The 15,499-nt window shown below is 37.2% G+C and overlaps 1 protein-coding gene across 1 annotated transcript in view; it reads right to left on the bottom strand.

Annotated features, from left to right (window-relative positions):
- THSD4 (thrombospondin type 1 domain containing 4) overlaps nt 1–15,499 on the bottom strand; it is an 891,140-nt gene that overhangs the window by 696,032 nt on the left and 179,609 nt on the right. The window contains exon 5 of the mRNA XM_020982022.2: nt 4,745–5,204. Within this exon, the coding sequence (XP_020837681.1) occupies nt 4,745–5,204 (460 nt within the window). The remainder of the gene's footprint in view (nt 1–4,744; nt 5,205–15,499) is intronic.

Below are 15,499 nucleotides of genomic sequence, written 5' to 3'. Positions count from 1 at the left end.
TCTCTCTCCACTCCAATCCATCTTTTACTCAACAAAAGCTCATGTCTGACTATATCACCTCCCTATTCAATAAACTGCAGTTGTTCCCTATTCTCTCCAGGATCATGGTAAAATCCTGCTTGATTGTTAAAGTCCTTCATAACTTAGCCCCTTCCTATCTTTCCAGGCTTCTTACACTTTACTCCCACACTTTCCAATCCAATGACAATGGCTTCCTTGCTGTTTTTTTAAGACAACACTCTATCTCCTGACTGCAAGCATTTTCTCTGGCTGACCCCCATGCGTGGAAGGCTCTCCCTCCTCATCTCTGCCTTCTGGCTTCCCTGCCTTCCTTAATATCTCAGCTACAGTCCTGCCTTCTACAAGAAACCTTTCCCAATCCTTCTTAATCTTAGTACCCCTTCTAAAATTACCCCAAAATTTATCCATCATATAACTTGATTGTGCATAATTATTTGCATGTTTTCTCTCCCTGTGGATTAAGAGCGAGGATTATTGTTGAAGTGTGTTTGTCTGTTGATTAGTGCTCAGTGCTCCATATCCAATAAGTACCTAGTAAATTCTAGCTGACTGCATGTTCACTTCTACAATTATAAAACTGATAAATTTCTATCTGGGGGAGTGGAAGGATGGAGGATTGATCAGGGACTTGCCCAATCTTAATCATCTTCCTTTTACATATCAAGATAGAATTTAGGCATAGACAAGATAAAGCAGGAAAAGCATAGGCTCTGGGGTCAGAGGTTCTGGGTTGGAATCCTGCTTTGTCATTTACTACCCATGTGGCCTTGGTCAAGTGACTGAGTATTAATATGGGATTTTGATAATAATACAGGATAATCTGGTATGAAGTTACTTGATCTAGAATGTAAGGAGCTTTACCTTAGAGATTATTATAGAATGCAAGCTCCTTAGAGGATATCCTTTAGAGGATGGATTTTTTTCATTCTTTGTATTTCTATCCCCATAACCTAACAAAGGTCCTGACACATCATACACTCTCTCTCTTTCTCTCTATATATCTCTCTTACTCTCTTTTACATAGTAGTCTCTTAATAAATACCTATTTATGATTGATGGTCAATTGATTGATATGGCTCTGAGATCCTTTCCAGCGCTAAATCTATGATCCTATGACTTTGGCAAGGATACAGTCAGCTGGGGCAGCTAGGTGGTACAGGGGATAGAGCTCTGGCCTTGGAGTCAGGAGGACCCGAGTTCAAATCTGACCTCAGACACTTGACACCTACTAGCTGTATGATCCTGGGCAAGTCACTTAACCCCGATTGCCTCACCAAAAAGAAGAAAAAAAAGAATAAAGTCACCAACAAGATCCAAGGACAGATTCCTTTTAGTAACCTTTAAAAAAAATACCCAACACCATTTTTACACCATTTGTTACAGACCGTTTTACTCACTGATTTCGTAGTCTTTTGACATAAAGAGAAGTTGAAAATGAGAGAAGGATCAAATTAATCAATGAACATATTAAGTACATACTAAATATATTATATGCCAGGCACTGTGTTAGGCACTGAGGATAAGGAATGAAACAATTCCTGCTTCTTCAGGATATCTCAAAAGTCTTAGTGCAATTTTAAGTTTAAGGTATTAAACTTAGAATTGTGCTAAAACTCTTTGGGGAACCCTGTATAAGTATTTATGGAATAAATATAAGGTGAATAAATACAAACAAATTAAATATAAAATAGTTTAGGAGAGATAATTGGTCCTAGCAGTTGAAGGGATCAGTAGTTTTCAGGTTGAACAAGAGTTCTGGGGTCTGTGATTTTTTAAATACATTAATTTTGATAACTGAATTTCAATGTAATTGATTTCCTTTGTCGCTTCATTTTATACATTTAAAAACATCCTTTTGAGAAGGAGTCCATGAGCTTCAAACTGACAAAAGGGTCCATGCCTTAGAAAAGGTGAAGAAGCCCTGATGTTGAAAGTAGTGATTGAGCCCCATCTTAAAGGAAGAGAAGGAGTCTGTGAGGCAGAGAGAGGCAAGGACAGAGTGCATTCCCAGCATAGAGAATGGCTAATCACTTGAGATGGGAGATGGAAATGTCACATAGGTGGAATAAAGAGAAGGCCAACTTGGGGACAGTGCACAGTGTGAGAGGGGTGGTCATTTATAGTGAAGCCATAAAGATAGGCTAGAGACAGATCATGAAGGGCTTTAAAAACAAACGAGAGGAGGCAATGGAGAGTCATTGAAGTTGGTTGAGTAGGGTAATAACATGGTCAAAACTGCACTTGAGGAAAATCACTTTGGAGGCAAGATACAGAATGGCCTGAACTGGGTAGAGTTTTAAATCAGGAAGCCCAATTAAAAGGCCACTGCAATAATCTAAGTGAGGAGTAGTGAAGGCCTGAATGGTAGTAGCTGTTTGAATATAGAGGAGTCAGATTAGAGAGATTTTGTGAAGATAGAAACAGCAAGATTTGGAAACTGATTTGATACGTGGAGTGAGAACGAAGAATTGAGGAAAACACTGACATTATGAATTTGGAAGACTAGGGAGATACTGGTGCAGCTTTTAAAAAAGACGCAAGTATGAATGAGGAGAGGGCTTTGGGGGAAGAGATAGAGTTCTGCTTTGGCCTTGTTACATACAGAGTTTGTGTAATCTCTAATCCAAATGAGCATGGGCAGTACAGATATTATAGAGGAGATTACTGCTTCAGATTGGTGTTGGACTAGATCTGCAAGACCCTTCCTAACTCTGAAATTGTAAGCCTCTCTCACTAGGACCCATCTCATCCATAGCTACTGAAAACTCAGGTGACCCAGGATATTTAACCAAGCAGCAGCAGAAGAGGTCTCTCATCCAGTAACATGTATGTGGAGGAGATCTTCAGGACTTCATTGCCCTGACGTGGGAAGTGATGGCCTAAATCAGAATGAAGAAAGAGTATGCAGGAGATGAACCAGGCCCTAAAACAGGTAGAGTAAGGAAAGAGCAAGCTTTGTACTTTACAAAGGTGTTGCAATAACAACAATAATAGCTAACATTAGTGCTTTAAGGTTTAAGGCACTTTATATATCAGCACTTATGATCCTTATAAAAACTCTTATGAGGTAGATATGATTCTCCTCATTTTATCAAGGCACACAGCAATTAGTTTCTGAGGCAGGATTTAAATTCAGGTCTTCCCGATTCCAAGTCTAATGTTCTAACCACCAGACTGCCAAGCAAAATCTCCTTTCAGGCTTTCTGCAGGCCAGGCCCTAAATACTTGACACATTGTGGACTGAGCTATTGCCCATAAGAAACATACATGCCTACGAATTAAAACAACAGATCATTTGGCAAAAGTGAAATAACTGGTCTTAACAAATTTTCCTTTAAGAAAGTAGATTGAAGGACCATACAAATGCCAACAATAACACCTATTGGATTCTTTTTCTCCTGCATGTTTCATACTCATTTACCAATTAGATTTTGGGTCAGGATGCTTTTTTGTTTCTTTGATTTTTAAAGGAAAAGAGCAGCCGTCTTCATTTGAAAAATGCATATGTTCAATGAATGAGCTGTATGCCTCAAATGTAAAAACCCAGCTCCATAACCACGGAATGAGGAAACCAGGGAAGGAATGGTCAGCAACAATACTCTGACTGTAACATTCTCTACACGGACCAGCCATGTGCTAACCCTGTGCTTGACATTCTCTGCCCCTTGGGAGCAGAGTCTAGTGTCACATAACACAGAGTTAAGCCTCACCTCTCAGGGTCACTTCAATGCTAGAACAGGAATCCAGAAGGGGAAATAAGTATTTTATCAGTTTGTTGGTGGAGCTGGGAATTGATGGACTCTTTTTGGAAAGTCATCTGGCAACACACAAGAAGACATAAAAAAAACTGAGCCCAGACTCCCTCACCCACATGCTTCTTGAGGGCAGGAAACATTTTGGTTTTGTCTTCATATTTCTAGTCCCTAGCACAGTGCCTGGCACCTACTGGACACTTTAAAAAGTGTTTACTAAATGAAGCGTTTTGACCCAGTAATTCCACTATTAGGGTTAGATCAAATGGAAGCTAATAAAGTGGGAATGGAGAGATCTACCTGTATAAAAATACCATTTTTTTATATAGCAGAAAAACTAGAGTTTTCTGCATGTCCATGATTGAAGAATGGCTAAATATACTGGGCGATAGGAATTAATGAAATATTACTTGCACCATTAAAAATGACAAGTATGAAAAATACAAAAAAAATACATAAAGACACATACAAAATGTTGCAAAAAAAAAAAATCCAAACATAAACATTGACTACAACTTGATAAAAAATAACAACAGCAAAATCAAATATGCATAAAGATTGCAAAAGGTCAACAAGATGCAGAGCGAATGAAATGTTGATAATTTTTTTAGACAAGGTAGAGTGTTTTATTTGCCTTTAGCAAACTGTAAATAGTTCGGAATTTGTAGTTTATGAGTGAAATATGTGCGTGAGAATTTTTTAGCTGAGATGGTTATTAAATTTGGAATAACAATTATAACCCCTCTACCAACACCAGCACCACCATTGACTATGAAATTAGGAATGTTGACATCTCAGGTCTCAAGGTAGCATTCATATAAGCAGATTAAGACATGAGCAACCTTTGAAATCCTTAGTATCACAAACAGGGCTAAACAAAACCAGCTGGTATCAGTGGAAGGCTCAAGCAGGGCAAGAAGAGATGGAAAACAAAACTTGAAATGAGGAGGGAGAGACGAGACCATACTCACGTTAGTGTTACAGAGCTTGTATTGTCGGTAAGCTCCAATGCACATGATCTCTGTAGATCGGTGGGGCTGAGAAAAGCTGTGGGGTGGACGGAGAGATGAACGGTGGGATCCTCCACCAGGGCTACTACTCACTTCCATGCTATGGAATAGACTTGGAGTTGCAGGGAAGCCCTGGAGACGGGATAAAGGTGGCTGGTAAATTGAGGACTCCAAGGGCTGGAGTCTGGGCTGAGAAGCATGGTTGCCTTGGTAGAGATGCCTGCGCTGTACAGCAGAGGTTGCTAGATGGCTGTAATGAGGACCAAGGTCTGCCTCCCCATGGTATCTTTGATGCTGAGCTGACTGTCTCTGTCTCCGAAGCCTCTGAGGGGGCTGGCCAGTGTCCGTCTGCAGTGGTAATATGTATGGAGCTTTCCCATAGCCATATTTTCCAGGGGCAATGGGACTTCTGTTTCTACTCCTAAAAAGAAACAAAGAAAACAGTAGCTGAGATTTCTATAGAAATTTTCAGAAAGCAGATCAGTACAGCTTCCAGGTAGCAGAGAGTGGGAAAAAGGGATTTGCTTGGTGGGCCTCAGTATCCTCATCAGTAAAATGAATGGGTTGAACTCAATGTTCTTTAAAATCTCTATGACCCTCAAGCACTGGATTACTTCTCGACATATACTAGACCTTAAGTAAGTCCTTAGATCATGGGACTTGGATTTATGAAGACTTGGGTTCAAATCCTGCCTCAGATATGTACTAGACTCTAAGCAAGTTGCTGAGCCTTAGTGTTTTTTTTTTGCCTGCAAATTGGATGTAACAAAAGTAACTATTTTATAGAATTGTTTTGAGGATTTAATAAGATAATGTGGATAAGGAAAACTCTTTCCAAATCTTAAATCATTATATAAATGTGAGTAGCTGCTCCTCTTGCCATTTATGCTACTATCAATTAATCAACAAGCAGTTATTAAGAAACTACAATAAACTACATTTATTAAGAAACTACAGTGCCAGGCACTGCGCTAGGCACTGGGGATACAAACTAAAAAAGAAAGAAAGAAAGAAAGAAAGAAAGAAAGAAAGAAAGAAAGAAAGAAAGAAAGAAAGAAAGAAAGAAAGAAAGAAAGAAAGAAAGAAAGAAAGAAAGAAAGAAAGAAAGAAATAGCCCCTGCCCTCAAGGAGCTTACATTCTATCATGGCCAAGAACAAGCACATATGTAAGTATACATAGAATAAATACAAAGAGAATAAATACAAAGAGGCAGCCTTGGAACCAAGAAAATCTAGATTCAATTTCTGTCACTGACATCTACTAGACGTATGACCCTGCTTAAGTTACTTAACTCCTATGACCAGGGTTAATAGATACGGACTATTTGAACCCGACCTGTGGTAGAGCATTCCAAGCTTGATCTGATCAGACACAGATACATTGTACCTTGACTCCAACATAGTGATGTCATTTTGGTCCTCTTTAAGAATGAAGGACAACAGCCAACCAACCATTAACCCTTAAGTGCTCCAGGTAACTCCGTAAGACTCTAAACAGAAGACAAGATGTCATTCTGCACTGGCAGGATTTCTCATCTGGCCATCCCCTATATGCATGAAATTACAGATCCAACTCCAGGCCAGTTAAATGCATTGTAGTTATAGGAGAGGGCGCTAGCAGTTACAGTTTCATATAGAAGATAGTGCTTGAACTGAGTCTTGAAGAGAGGGATTGTGGAAGACGATGGATGAAAAAGTGTTAGGGAAAATTCAATGTACAACAGGGTCCATATGTTGTTTTCTTTCTGTGTGTTTTTTATTGTTTTTCAATATCTCTACAAAAATAAAACCTAGGACTATTCTCACAAATGACTGAAATGCACGATAAACCCAAAACAACTCTAGCCTTGGACAAGAGTTATGAGCATGACTACTGTTTCCTCTCAATTTCCTGAAGTACTGTCTATCACTTTACTCCCTGAAACTACCTTATTCTTGATCTTTTTCTACTGCTTTCCTTAGAATCCTAAAATAAAGAACTAGAAAGGAAGGACTTTGACAGTAAGAACTGGTAGGTGAGAGTTTGAAGATTTGAGCTCTTGTCCTGACCATCAACTTCTAAAATGACATCTAATCCAACACTTTTATTTTATAGATAAGGAAACTGAGGCAGAAAGGTGAAGGGACTTACTCAAGGAAGTGACACCACAGTGCTGGCACTAGAACCCAAGTATTAGAACTCCAAATCTAGTGTTCTTTCCAACAGCCCACAATAACTGCAAGCTGTGGTCTAGCATTTTAAAAATAATATTCCTCAGTCTCTCTTCTTCTTTTCTCTTCTGGTTCTACATCTTCACCCTCTATCAGGTATGGACTACTGGTGAAGGGGATTTGTGGCTCTTCAGGGATCTATGACCATGGGAGAAGAAAGCAGAAAAAATGAGAAAAATCAAGAAATGCTAACTATAACTGTAATTCATTCAGCTTATTTTTCTTTCCTCTTAAATCTGCTTCTGTTCCTGGTTTTTCAATCACTGGTATCAGCAATGACCTAACAACGTCTCATGTTTGTAACCTTGAGGTGAATGTTGATTCTTTGCCCTCTGTCACGTTTTAAGGTAGGTGCTTTGAAGAGTTTGCCCTTGGCCCTCCTCTTTTTCTCTCTATACTCTATCGTTTTGCAATTTCACCTACTCCTGCTGCTTCACTTGATACTCAAATATTTGTCTTCAGCTCTGACCTCTCTTAAATGCCAGACCCACATCTCCAACTGCCTACAAATCACCTCTACTTGAATATCCCATGCCTCACACACAATATGTGTAAAAGCTGGCTACTGCTATCTGTGGCACCACCGTTTATCCAAAAGGCATTGTTTGGTACGTTATATTTGACCCTTTCTGCACCAATCTCCCTCCTCATATCCAATTAGTTACCAAGTCACGTCACTTCTATCATAGCAAAATATCTCGTATTCATTCCTTATTTCCACTGCCACCACCCTAATGTAGGCCTTCATAACCTCCCATCTTGGATACCTGAATGACTTTCTAATAATAAGATAAATTTTTACACCTCTATTTTTTCATCCCTGTAATCCATCCTTCACACTAAGTCTAAAATAATCATTCCTATTCATTTCTCCCTTCTCCCCTCCACTTCTTAGAATCCTTAGTTTTCTTCAACATTAAACTCAAGTGGTACTTCCTGTGGGAAACCTTTCCTATTCTCCCTAGTTGTTGGTGCTCTATTACTCCTGAAATTATCTTCTTAACTAATCTATATAAATGTTGTATTCTCCCAGTAGAATGGAAGCTTCTTGAGTGCAAGTACTACTTTTCATTTACTTTTGTATCCTTAGCACCTAATATATCAACTTTCACTGCAAGATCAAAAAGCACTTTTTGAATTGTAATTTAATTAAATGCATACTTAAATCTGGTCATATAATTCTTTTGATCAAACATCTTCAGGGCCCTCCTATTGCTCAGTAATTTAATTTCACACTCCATTGCCCAGAATTTCCATAGTATCCATAAGACATCACCCTACCTTTGCAATCCTATCACGTTATTTATGTACAGATATTCTTTGCTTCAAAAGCTACAAAAAACTATAAAAACCTAAACTATTTAAACCTAAGCTATTTTCTGCCCCTGATAATCTTCCATGTGTCCCTGTATTCATGTTTTTGTGCTTGCAACACGTTTTGCCTGTTGAATTTGAACCCATTCTTTAAACTCCAATGCTCATCTCCCCTGTGAAGCCTGACTTACCCTGTTGATAATGACTTTTTCCCTTAATCTCATTTGGAACTTTATTTTTGACCCCATCTAATGGATTATTCATATATTACTACATCTTATACAGATAACTATCTGTGTATTATAGTTGTCCCCCTACTGAAATGTAAGCTCCTCCAGGCTTTATCTAATTTAAATTTCATTATTTCCTTGAAATACTTAACAGAATATTCTATATATAAAATAAGCACTTAATAAATATGGAATTAAACTGAATATAAATGCCTTAGAACAGAGCAAACTCACTGTGTAGATATAATCATATCACATATGATCTATATATTAATACATTTTTGTATCCATTCACCCTAAGTACTTCATTATATTCTAGCATCTAGATGACCCTGTGAAAAAAAATCCACTGGAAACTGCTGTTCTCATAAGCAAACGCCTATAGGGACACAAGTTGCAATGCCAATGTGAGAATTTCTTTTGCTGAAAAATAGTATTTGTTATGAAGGTTTTCTTTTTTTGGCATTATTACTCATTGGGAGGGGTGAGTGGCGTGGGAGGAAAAGATAACAAAAGCCTATAAGAAAACAAACAAAATGTTAAAGGGAACACAAATCTCTAACATCAGTTAGATTTTGCATTCATTTAGTATTTCTCCAAGATGATAAATGAACCACCTCCTTTCTAATAACAGCACAAATTTTTGTGGTATAGTTTAGAAAGGACTGGGCAAGTATTATCATTCCCTTTTTGCCAGTGAAGAAATTAAAGCCAAGAGAAGGAAAATGATTTGCCTACAGCTACAAAGCTAGTAAATGACTGAACACAGAACCTAGGTCTCCTGACTCCAGGTCCAAAGGTCTCTCCATCATATTTTGCTGCTTCCTCTTTTGTTTTTGTTTTTAAGTTTTGCTAATGTCTTTTTTTAAAATATCAGTTATTTCTGGAAATAACTTCCTTTTCTTCCCCCTAAATTGAACCCACCCTGGTAACAAAGAAAGAACATTAAGCAAAATGACTTTTTACAAGAATTGTACCTGACGATACACTCAACTTTCTGACATTAGAGACTTATCATGCCTCTTTGGAGGGAAAAGAGAGGAATTTTGCATTATCTCTTCTTCAGGATTATTACTAGATTTTTAGTTTTTCAAAATTTTTCAGAGTGAAATTTACATTTACATTGTTTCTATAGATAGATAGATAGATAGATAGATAGATAGATAGATAGATAGATAGATATATGTATATATAGATATAGATATAGATATAGATATGAATTGATTGTTCTTTTGTTTCTTCTTACTTCAGGTTGTATTAATTTACACAAATCTTCTTGCTTCTCTGAATTCTTTATATCCATAATTTCTTAGTGTATAATAATATTCTATTATATTCATATATCATAATTTTACCCACTCACCAACTGATGAGCATACATTTTAATTTCCCATCTTTTCCACAATAAAAGTGCTTCTATGAATTCTTTTATGTTATACATGTATATATACACATACACATGTATGCATATACATCTGTATATATACATATATATACACATATATACACCTGTATATATGTGAATATATATTATATATCTTAAATATTTATTAAATATAGATATAGACATAGATGATATAGATATAGATGTAGATGTAGATGTAGATGTAGATGTAGATGTAGATGTAGATGTAGATGTAGATGTAGATGTAGATGTAGATACAGATATAGATATCTTTCCGTCCTTGACTTCCTTGGGTATATGCCTCACAGTAGGATCACGGAGCCAAAGGATACAGACAGTTTGGAAACTTATCCCTTTTGATACATAATTACAAATTGATATCCAGAATGATTGGATCAATTTATAATTCTATTAAAAAGGAATAAGCATGCTTGCCCTCTCCAACATGGACCGTGTTTTTTTTGGTCATCTTTGTCAATTTGCAGGATATGAGGCAAATCCTTGGAGTTGTTTTAATTTGCTTTCCTCTATTAATGATTTAAAATATGTATTCACATGATTATATATAGTTTGTAATTCTTCTGAAATCTGTTGGTTAATATACTTTGACCACTGATTTATTGGGGAATTGCTCCCAGTTACATATTTGTATAATTCCTTATGTATTTTAGATTAATATTATCTTTTCTCAATGATGTTTGATGCAAGTATTTTCCACTTAGTTTTCCTTCTAATTCTGTCTTCACTAATTTTGTTGTGCAAAAGCTTTTTGATTTCATATAACTGAAATTGTCTATGTTTTCTTTCATGATGATCTTTCTCACTTGTTTGGATAAGAGTTCTCTCTATAATCATAGTTGGGAAGCTAGCCCTTTCTGTTCCTTAATTTTTATTATATTATTTTAAATATCCAGATCACATGTTTATTTGGAAGCTATTGTGGTATTTGGTGCAAGATGTTGGTCTAAACTTAACTTTGCCAAACTAAGCTTCATTTTTCCCAGTAGTTCTTGTCAAAGAGGGAGTCCTCTCCCTAGTAATTTATGTTCTTGGCTTGATCAAACACTGAACTACTCTTTTCCATTGCTTCTGTTTCTTGCATATGTATTCTGTTCCACTGATCCTGCTATTTTTAAAACAGTAATAAATATTTTTGATAACTGATACTTTACAACACAGTTTGAAATTTGATAATGCTATGCCCCCCCAATTCCAACTTCTAAAAAATTATTTCTCTTGAGATTCTAAATTCTTGTTTTTCCAAATGAATTTTTTAAAATTTTATGCAATATCCCCTTGGTAATTTGATTGATATAGTACTAAATCTGTAAGTTAACTTAGATAGTTTAAATTATACTGATATGACCCAACTCTACGCAATGCCTTTCTTTATAGCTGTAAAGAGAGTTTTCTTATAATTATATAAATCTTACATGTGCCTTGATAGATTGACATCCAGGTATTTTGTAGCAAATATGAATGGAATGTCTTTTTATTATAATTTCTTCTTAGTTCTTATTATTACCGTATTGATATGTTAATGATTTCTGTGGACTTATTTTGCATCCTGCTATTTTACTGCAGTTATTCATGGTCACAATCAGTTTCTTCCATTATCCTGCTTCTTGACCCATGGTATCAACCTAACCACCTACAACCACCATGAAGTTAGCAAAATATTGCTCTTCAAAAGGTAGCCATGCTGAACTGAAGATGGAAACCAGAACACAATATGAATTATTGACCTTTAAGAGGTTCTCCATACTGATAGAACTAATGAGATGTGTAACATTTTGTAGGATTCTCAAAAATTTAGGAATAAACCCCACCTCCAACTCCTGCAGAAACTTTAAAAAAAAATTTTGATCATATCCAACTCTTGGCTCTGTGTGCTAATCAAGGGCTGCATTGCTAGAAAAATTCTAAGAAATTTAAAGAACCTGCTATAGTTGGCTAAGGCTACACAATGAGAGGGTGGCTCTAGGAGAAACCACCTTCAGACAGGCTATGTAGTAGGAAGCCAGGTCAATGATGTTGCCTGTGGTCTAAAGCACATGTACTAGAAATATACCTGAGGAGAAAGGAAGAAGTATTCTAGAAGGCATACAAATAAACCACTATATATATATATGTGTGTGTGTGTGTGTGTGTGTGTGTGTGTGTGTGTGTGTGTGTGTGTGTGTGTAAACAGTGCAGCTGACCGATAATAAAAACATACTGCAGACTTAATAAGAATTTAAATGTCAAACTATGTCATCCCAGTGACACTCAATCCATTTATTCACACAGCAAGCGTTTATTAACTATCCAATACCTATGAAACAATGTGCTAAGCATTAAGGAAACAAAGACAAAGCACTGCACACCCTCAAGGAGCTTATGTTCTTCTAGGGGGAAATAACACATATACATATAAATGTAATGGTAGGTAATCTGGGAGGCCACCAAGCTGCTGGATTTCAGTCTGCAGAAGCCATCCCATGGAGCATACATGGGGATAAGCCTGCAACCTAAGACTACTTCTGGTGACAGGTGTATGATTTAATCTCTTGTTAAAAGGCAACCATGAACAGAGGCTTCTGATTGGTCCAATGGTTCCCACGACTAGGGAAAGAGTCTCTTAAAGGAGTACGGATAGGAGGAATAGAAGTAAACAGAAAAATATTTGCAAAATCAACACAAAGTAATTTGGGCAGAGGAGCCTCTAACAATTAGGAGGTGATCAAGAAAGGCCTCTGCAGGAGATAGCACTTGAAGTGAGTTTTGAAAGAAGCTAGGTACACTTAAGGGCAGCTAGGTGGCATGATGTTTGGTTGGGTTTTTGTTTGTTTGTTTGTTTTAGGTAATTGGGGTTAAGTGACTTGCCCAGGGTCACACAGCTAGTGAGTATCAAGTGTTTGGTCTGAGGCTTGATTTGAACTCAGGTCCTCCCGACTTCAGGGCTGGTGCTCTATCCACTGTGCCACCTAGATGCCCTAGGTGGCGCAGTGGATAGAGTGCCGGGCCTGGAGTTAGGAAGATAAGTCTTCCTGAGTTCAAATCCAGGCACGGACACTTATTAGCTGTGTGACCCTGGGCAAGTCACTTAATCCTGTTTGCCTCAGTTTCCTCATCTATAAAATGAGCTGGAGAAGGAAATGGCAAACCACTCCAGTATCTCTGCCAAAAAAAACTCCAAATGGAATCACAAAGAGTTAGACACGACTGATATAACTCAACAACAATAACAACAATAAAATGATAAAGTTTTCTAATAGCCATAAAGGAAAAAGATATAAAATGCTTTGCATCATCCTCAAAACTTTGGCAGTAAACTCTAAGCACACCACCTGCCCCTGGACATTTCTACCAGAACATGCACCTCAGACTTGACATATCCAAAACAGAACTCATCATCTTCCCTAATAAACCTACCCATTTGTCAAACTTCCCAATTTGTATCAAGGACACTACCCCACTCCCTGCAGGAGTAGCCCTTTCTGGGCCTCAGATTCCTCATCTATAAAATTAGGTCATAGGCTAGATGACCTCTGAGGTCCTTTCCAACCCTAGATCTGTGATCCTAATAACAATAACAGCTCATATTTAAATAGCACTCTGAGTTTTGCAAAGTCCTTTGCTCACAACAACCCTATGAGGTAGTAGTCCAAATGGTAATATCCCCACTGTTCAAACAAGGAAACTGAAGCTCAAGGAGATTATGCAATTTGCCCATTTGAAACCAGGCCCCCTGTTCAGTACTTTTTCTTTGCAACAAAGCAAAAGGCCATTACCTCATTCTTGAAGACTTAAGGCATTGCCAATTATAGAGAGGCAGTACTGGCAAGATAAAACTAAGCTTGCATACCAGTATTGGGGTGAAGGGAAAGTGTGCTGGATTAGGAGTTTAGAGACATGGGTTGTCTACTATTTCAACCAACCCAACCCCTAGGCTAGCAGGACTACGAGTGATTAGGGTCCCCAGTAGTTAGCTGGATTGGGTAGTGGAGGAAATAGGAGGGAAACAGTCCCAGAATAGGACAACCTCAAGAATGGAAAGAAGCAAGCTGATAAGCTAATGAGCCACAGAGGGCCAGAGGTGGAAGGTTATGTAAAAAGGTAAAACTTCTTGTTCTGAAAGGCAGCTTATAGGAAGAAAGGTCCAATTTCAGACTATAACTCTATGGTAGCAGGGAACAGACTAGGGGATCAATCTGGACAGTGATCCAAATTGGATTAATTGCCAGTAAGAACTCAAAGAATGAATTCGAATTTTAAATCAAGTTGTTCTTGGCCAGACACCACCTCCAGCCTTTTTCAAATGCCCTTCAACTGGAGAATTCCATTTGTCCTCACCATCTTCATTTTCCTGCATGGAATCCATGGTGTACAAGCAACCATTGTCACCTGGCAAGTCATTCAATCTAAGGGGATATTAAAATAAGGAGGCTGGACTAGGAAAATCTCTAAGGTTCCTTCTAGCTCTAAAAATTCTGTGATTCTATAATCATTCATTCCACATATGTACTATTGTAACCGTGCCCAAGAGTTTTACGGTGATGGCCTCGTTTAAATAAGCGCATTAAATAATAAGTAATAGATTGGCTCTATTTGAAATGTAGATTTCCTTCCTCTAGAAGAAAGTCTTTTTCACCATACATACCACTGAAAAGAAAGTTTAAAGGACCACAGCTAATTATTAACATCTTTAACACTAATTGTGGCTTCATTCTTAGGTGATATGTATCATTTTGAATGAAAACACACTGCACTATTTATTTTGCCTTATAGCACATTTCAATTAATTAATCTTGGCAGCCCTCCCAACTAGACTAATGATGGAAGTATGCCCCATGCCACTTCAACAGATGTAATGAAAACCTTAATTAAAAAAAAAAAACTTGGATGTAATAAGGTTTTTTGTTTCTTGGGGAAGGCCAGGTAAAAATGCATGAGATCACATAAAACTGAAGGAAAGAAGTACTCTAGTTCTTTGCAAGATTCTTTTTTTTTTTAATCTATCATCAAAGCAGATGGAAGATATGTCTTTTTAGAGTCTTTGTTCTGGTCAGTGAAACAGACTGAGAGTAATTGTGAAAATAAAAAAAAAAAACAGGATAGAAGCCATATCTAAGGAGATGGAGTCAATGATTACTAAGGGAAAATCGAACAGCAAACCAGTCTTTTTCCCGTTACAAAAGATGACAGCTATCGTCTAAAAAGGAATTGTATATTTGTAGGATATATTGGCCTGATCCTTTTCAAAGATATTACCTTGTCTGTCCTTCACATTTAGAGATCAGTGCTTCTGACAGTGTGAATTCATATATTTTTGTATATGTAGGTCCTTTTCCTACTGAACTAATTACAAACAATTTATATTTTTTCAATTATTTAGGTCTCCATTTATTTCTGCAAGAATGTTTCACATGTGGATTAATATACTTCCTGAATAGATCATAAGAGATATACTCTGAAATATTCTGTATCTTCTGCAGTTGTTTTGAATGCAATTTCTCTTACTAACTCTTGCTGCTAGGTTTTGTTAATGATATAAAGGAAAGCCAATGATGTATG

The sequence above is a fragment of the Phascolarctos cinereus genome, unplaced genomic scaffold (assembly GCF_003287225.1).
Source record: "Phascolarctos cinereus isolate Bilbo 61053 unplaced genomic scaffold, phaCin_HiC Scaffold_3;HRSCAF=262, whole genome shotgun sequence".
In the NCBI taxonomy this organism is placed as follows: domain Eukaryota; kingdom Metazoa; phylum Chordata; class Mammalia; order Diprotodontia; family Phascolarctidae; genus Phascolarctos; species Phascolarctos cinereus.
The sequence above is the reverse complement of the archived record's forward strand: the minus strand, read 5'-3'. Positions and strand labels throughout refer to the sequence as shown.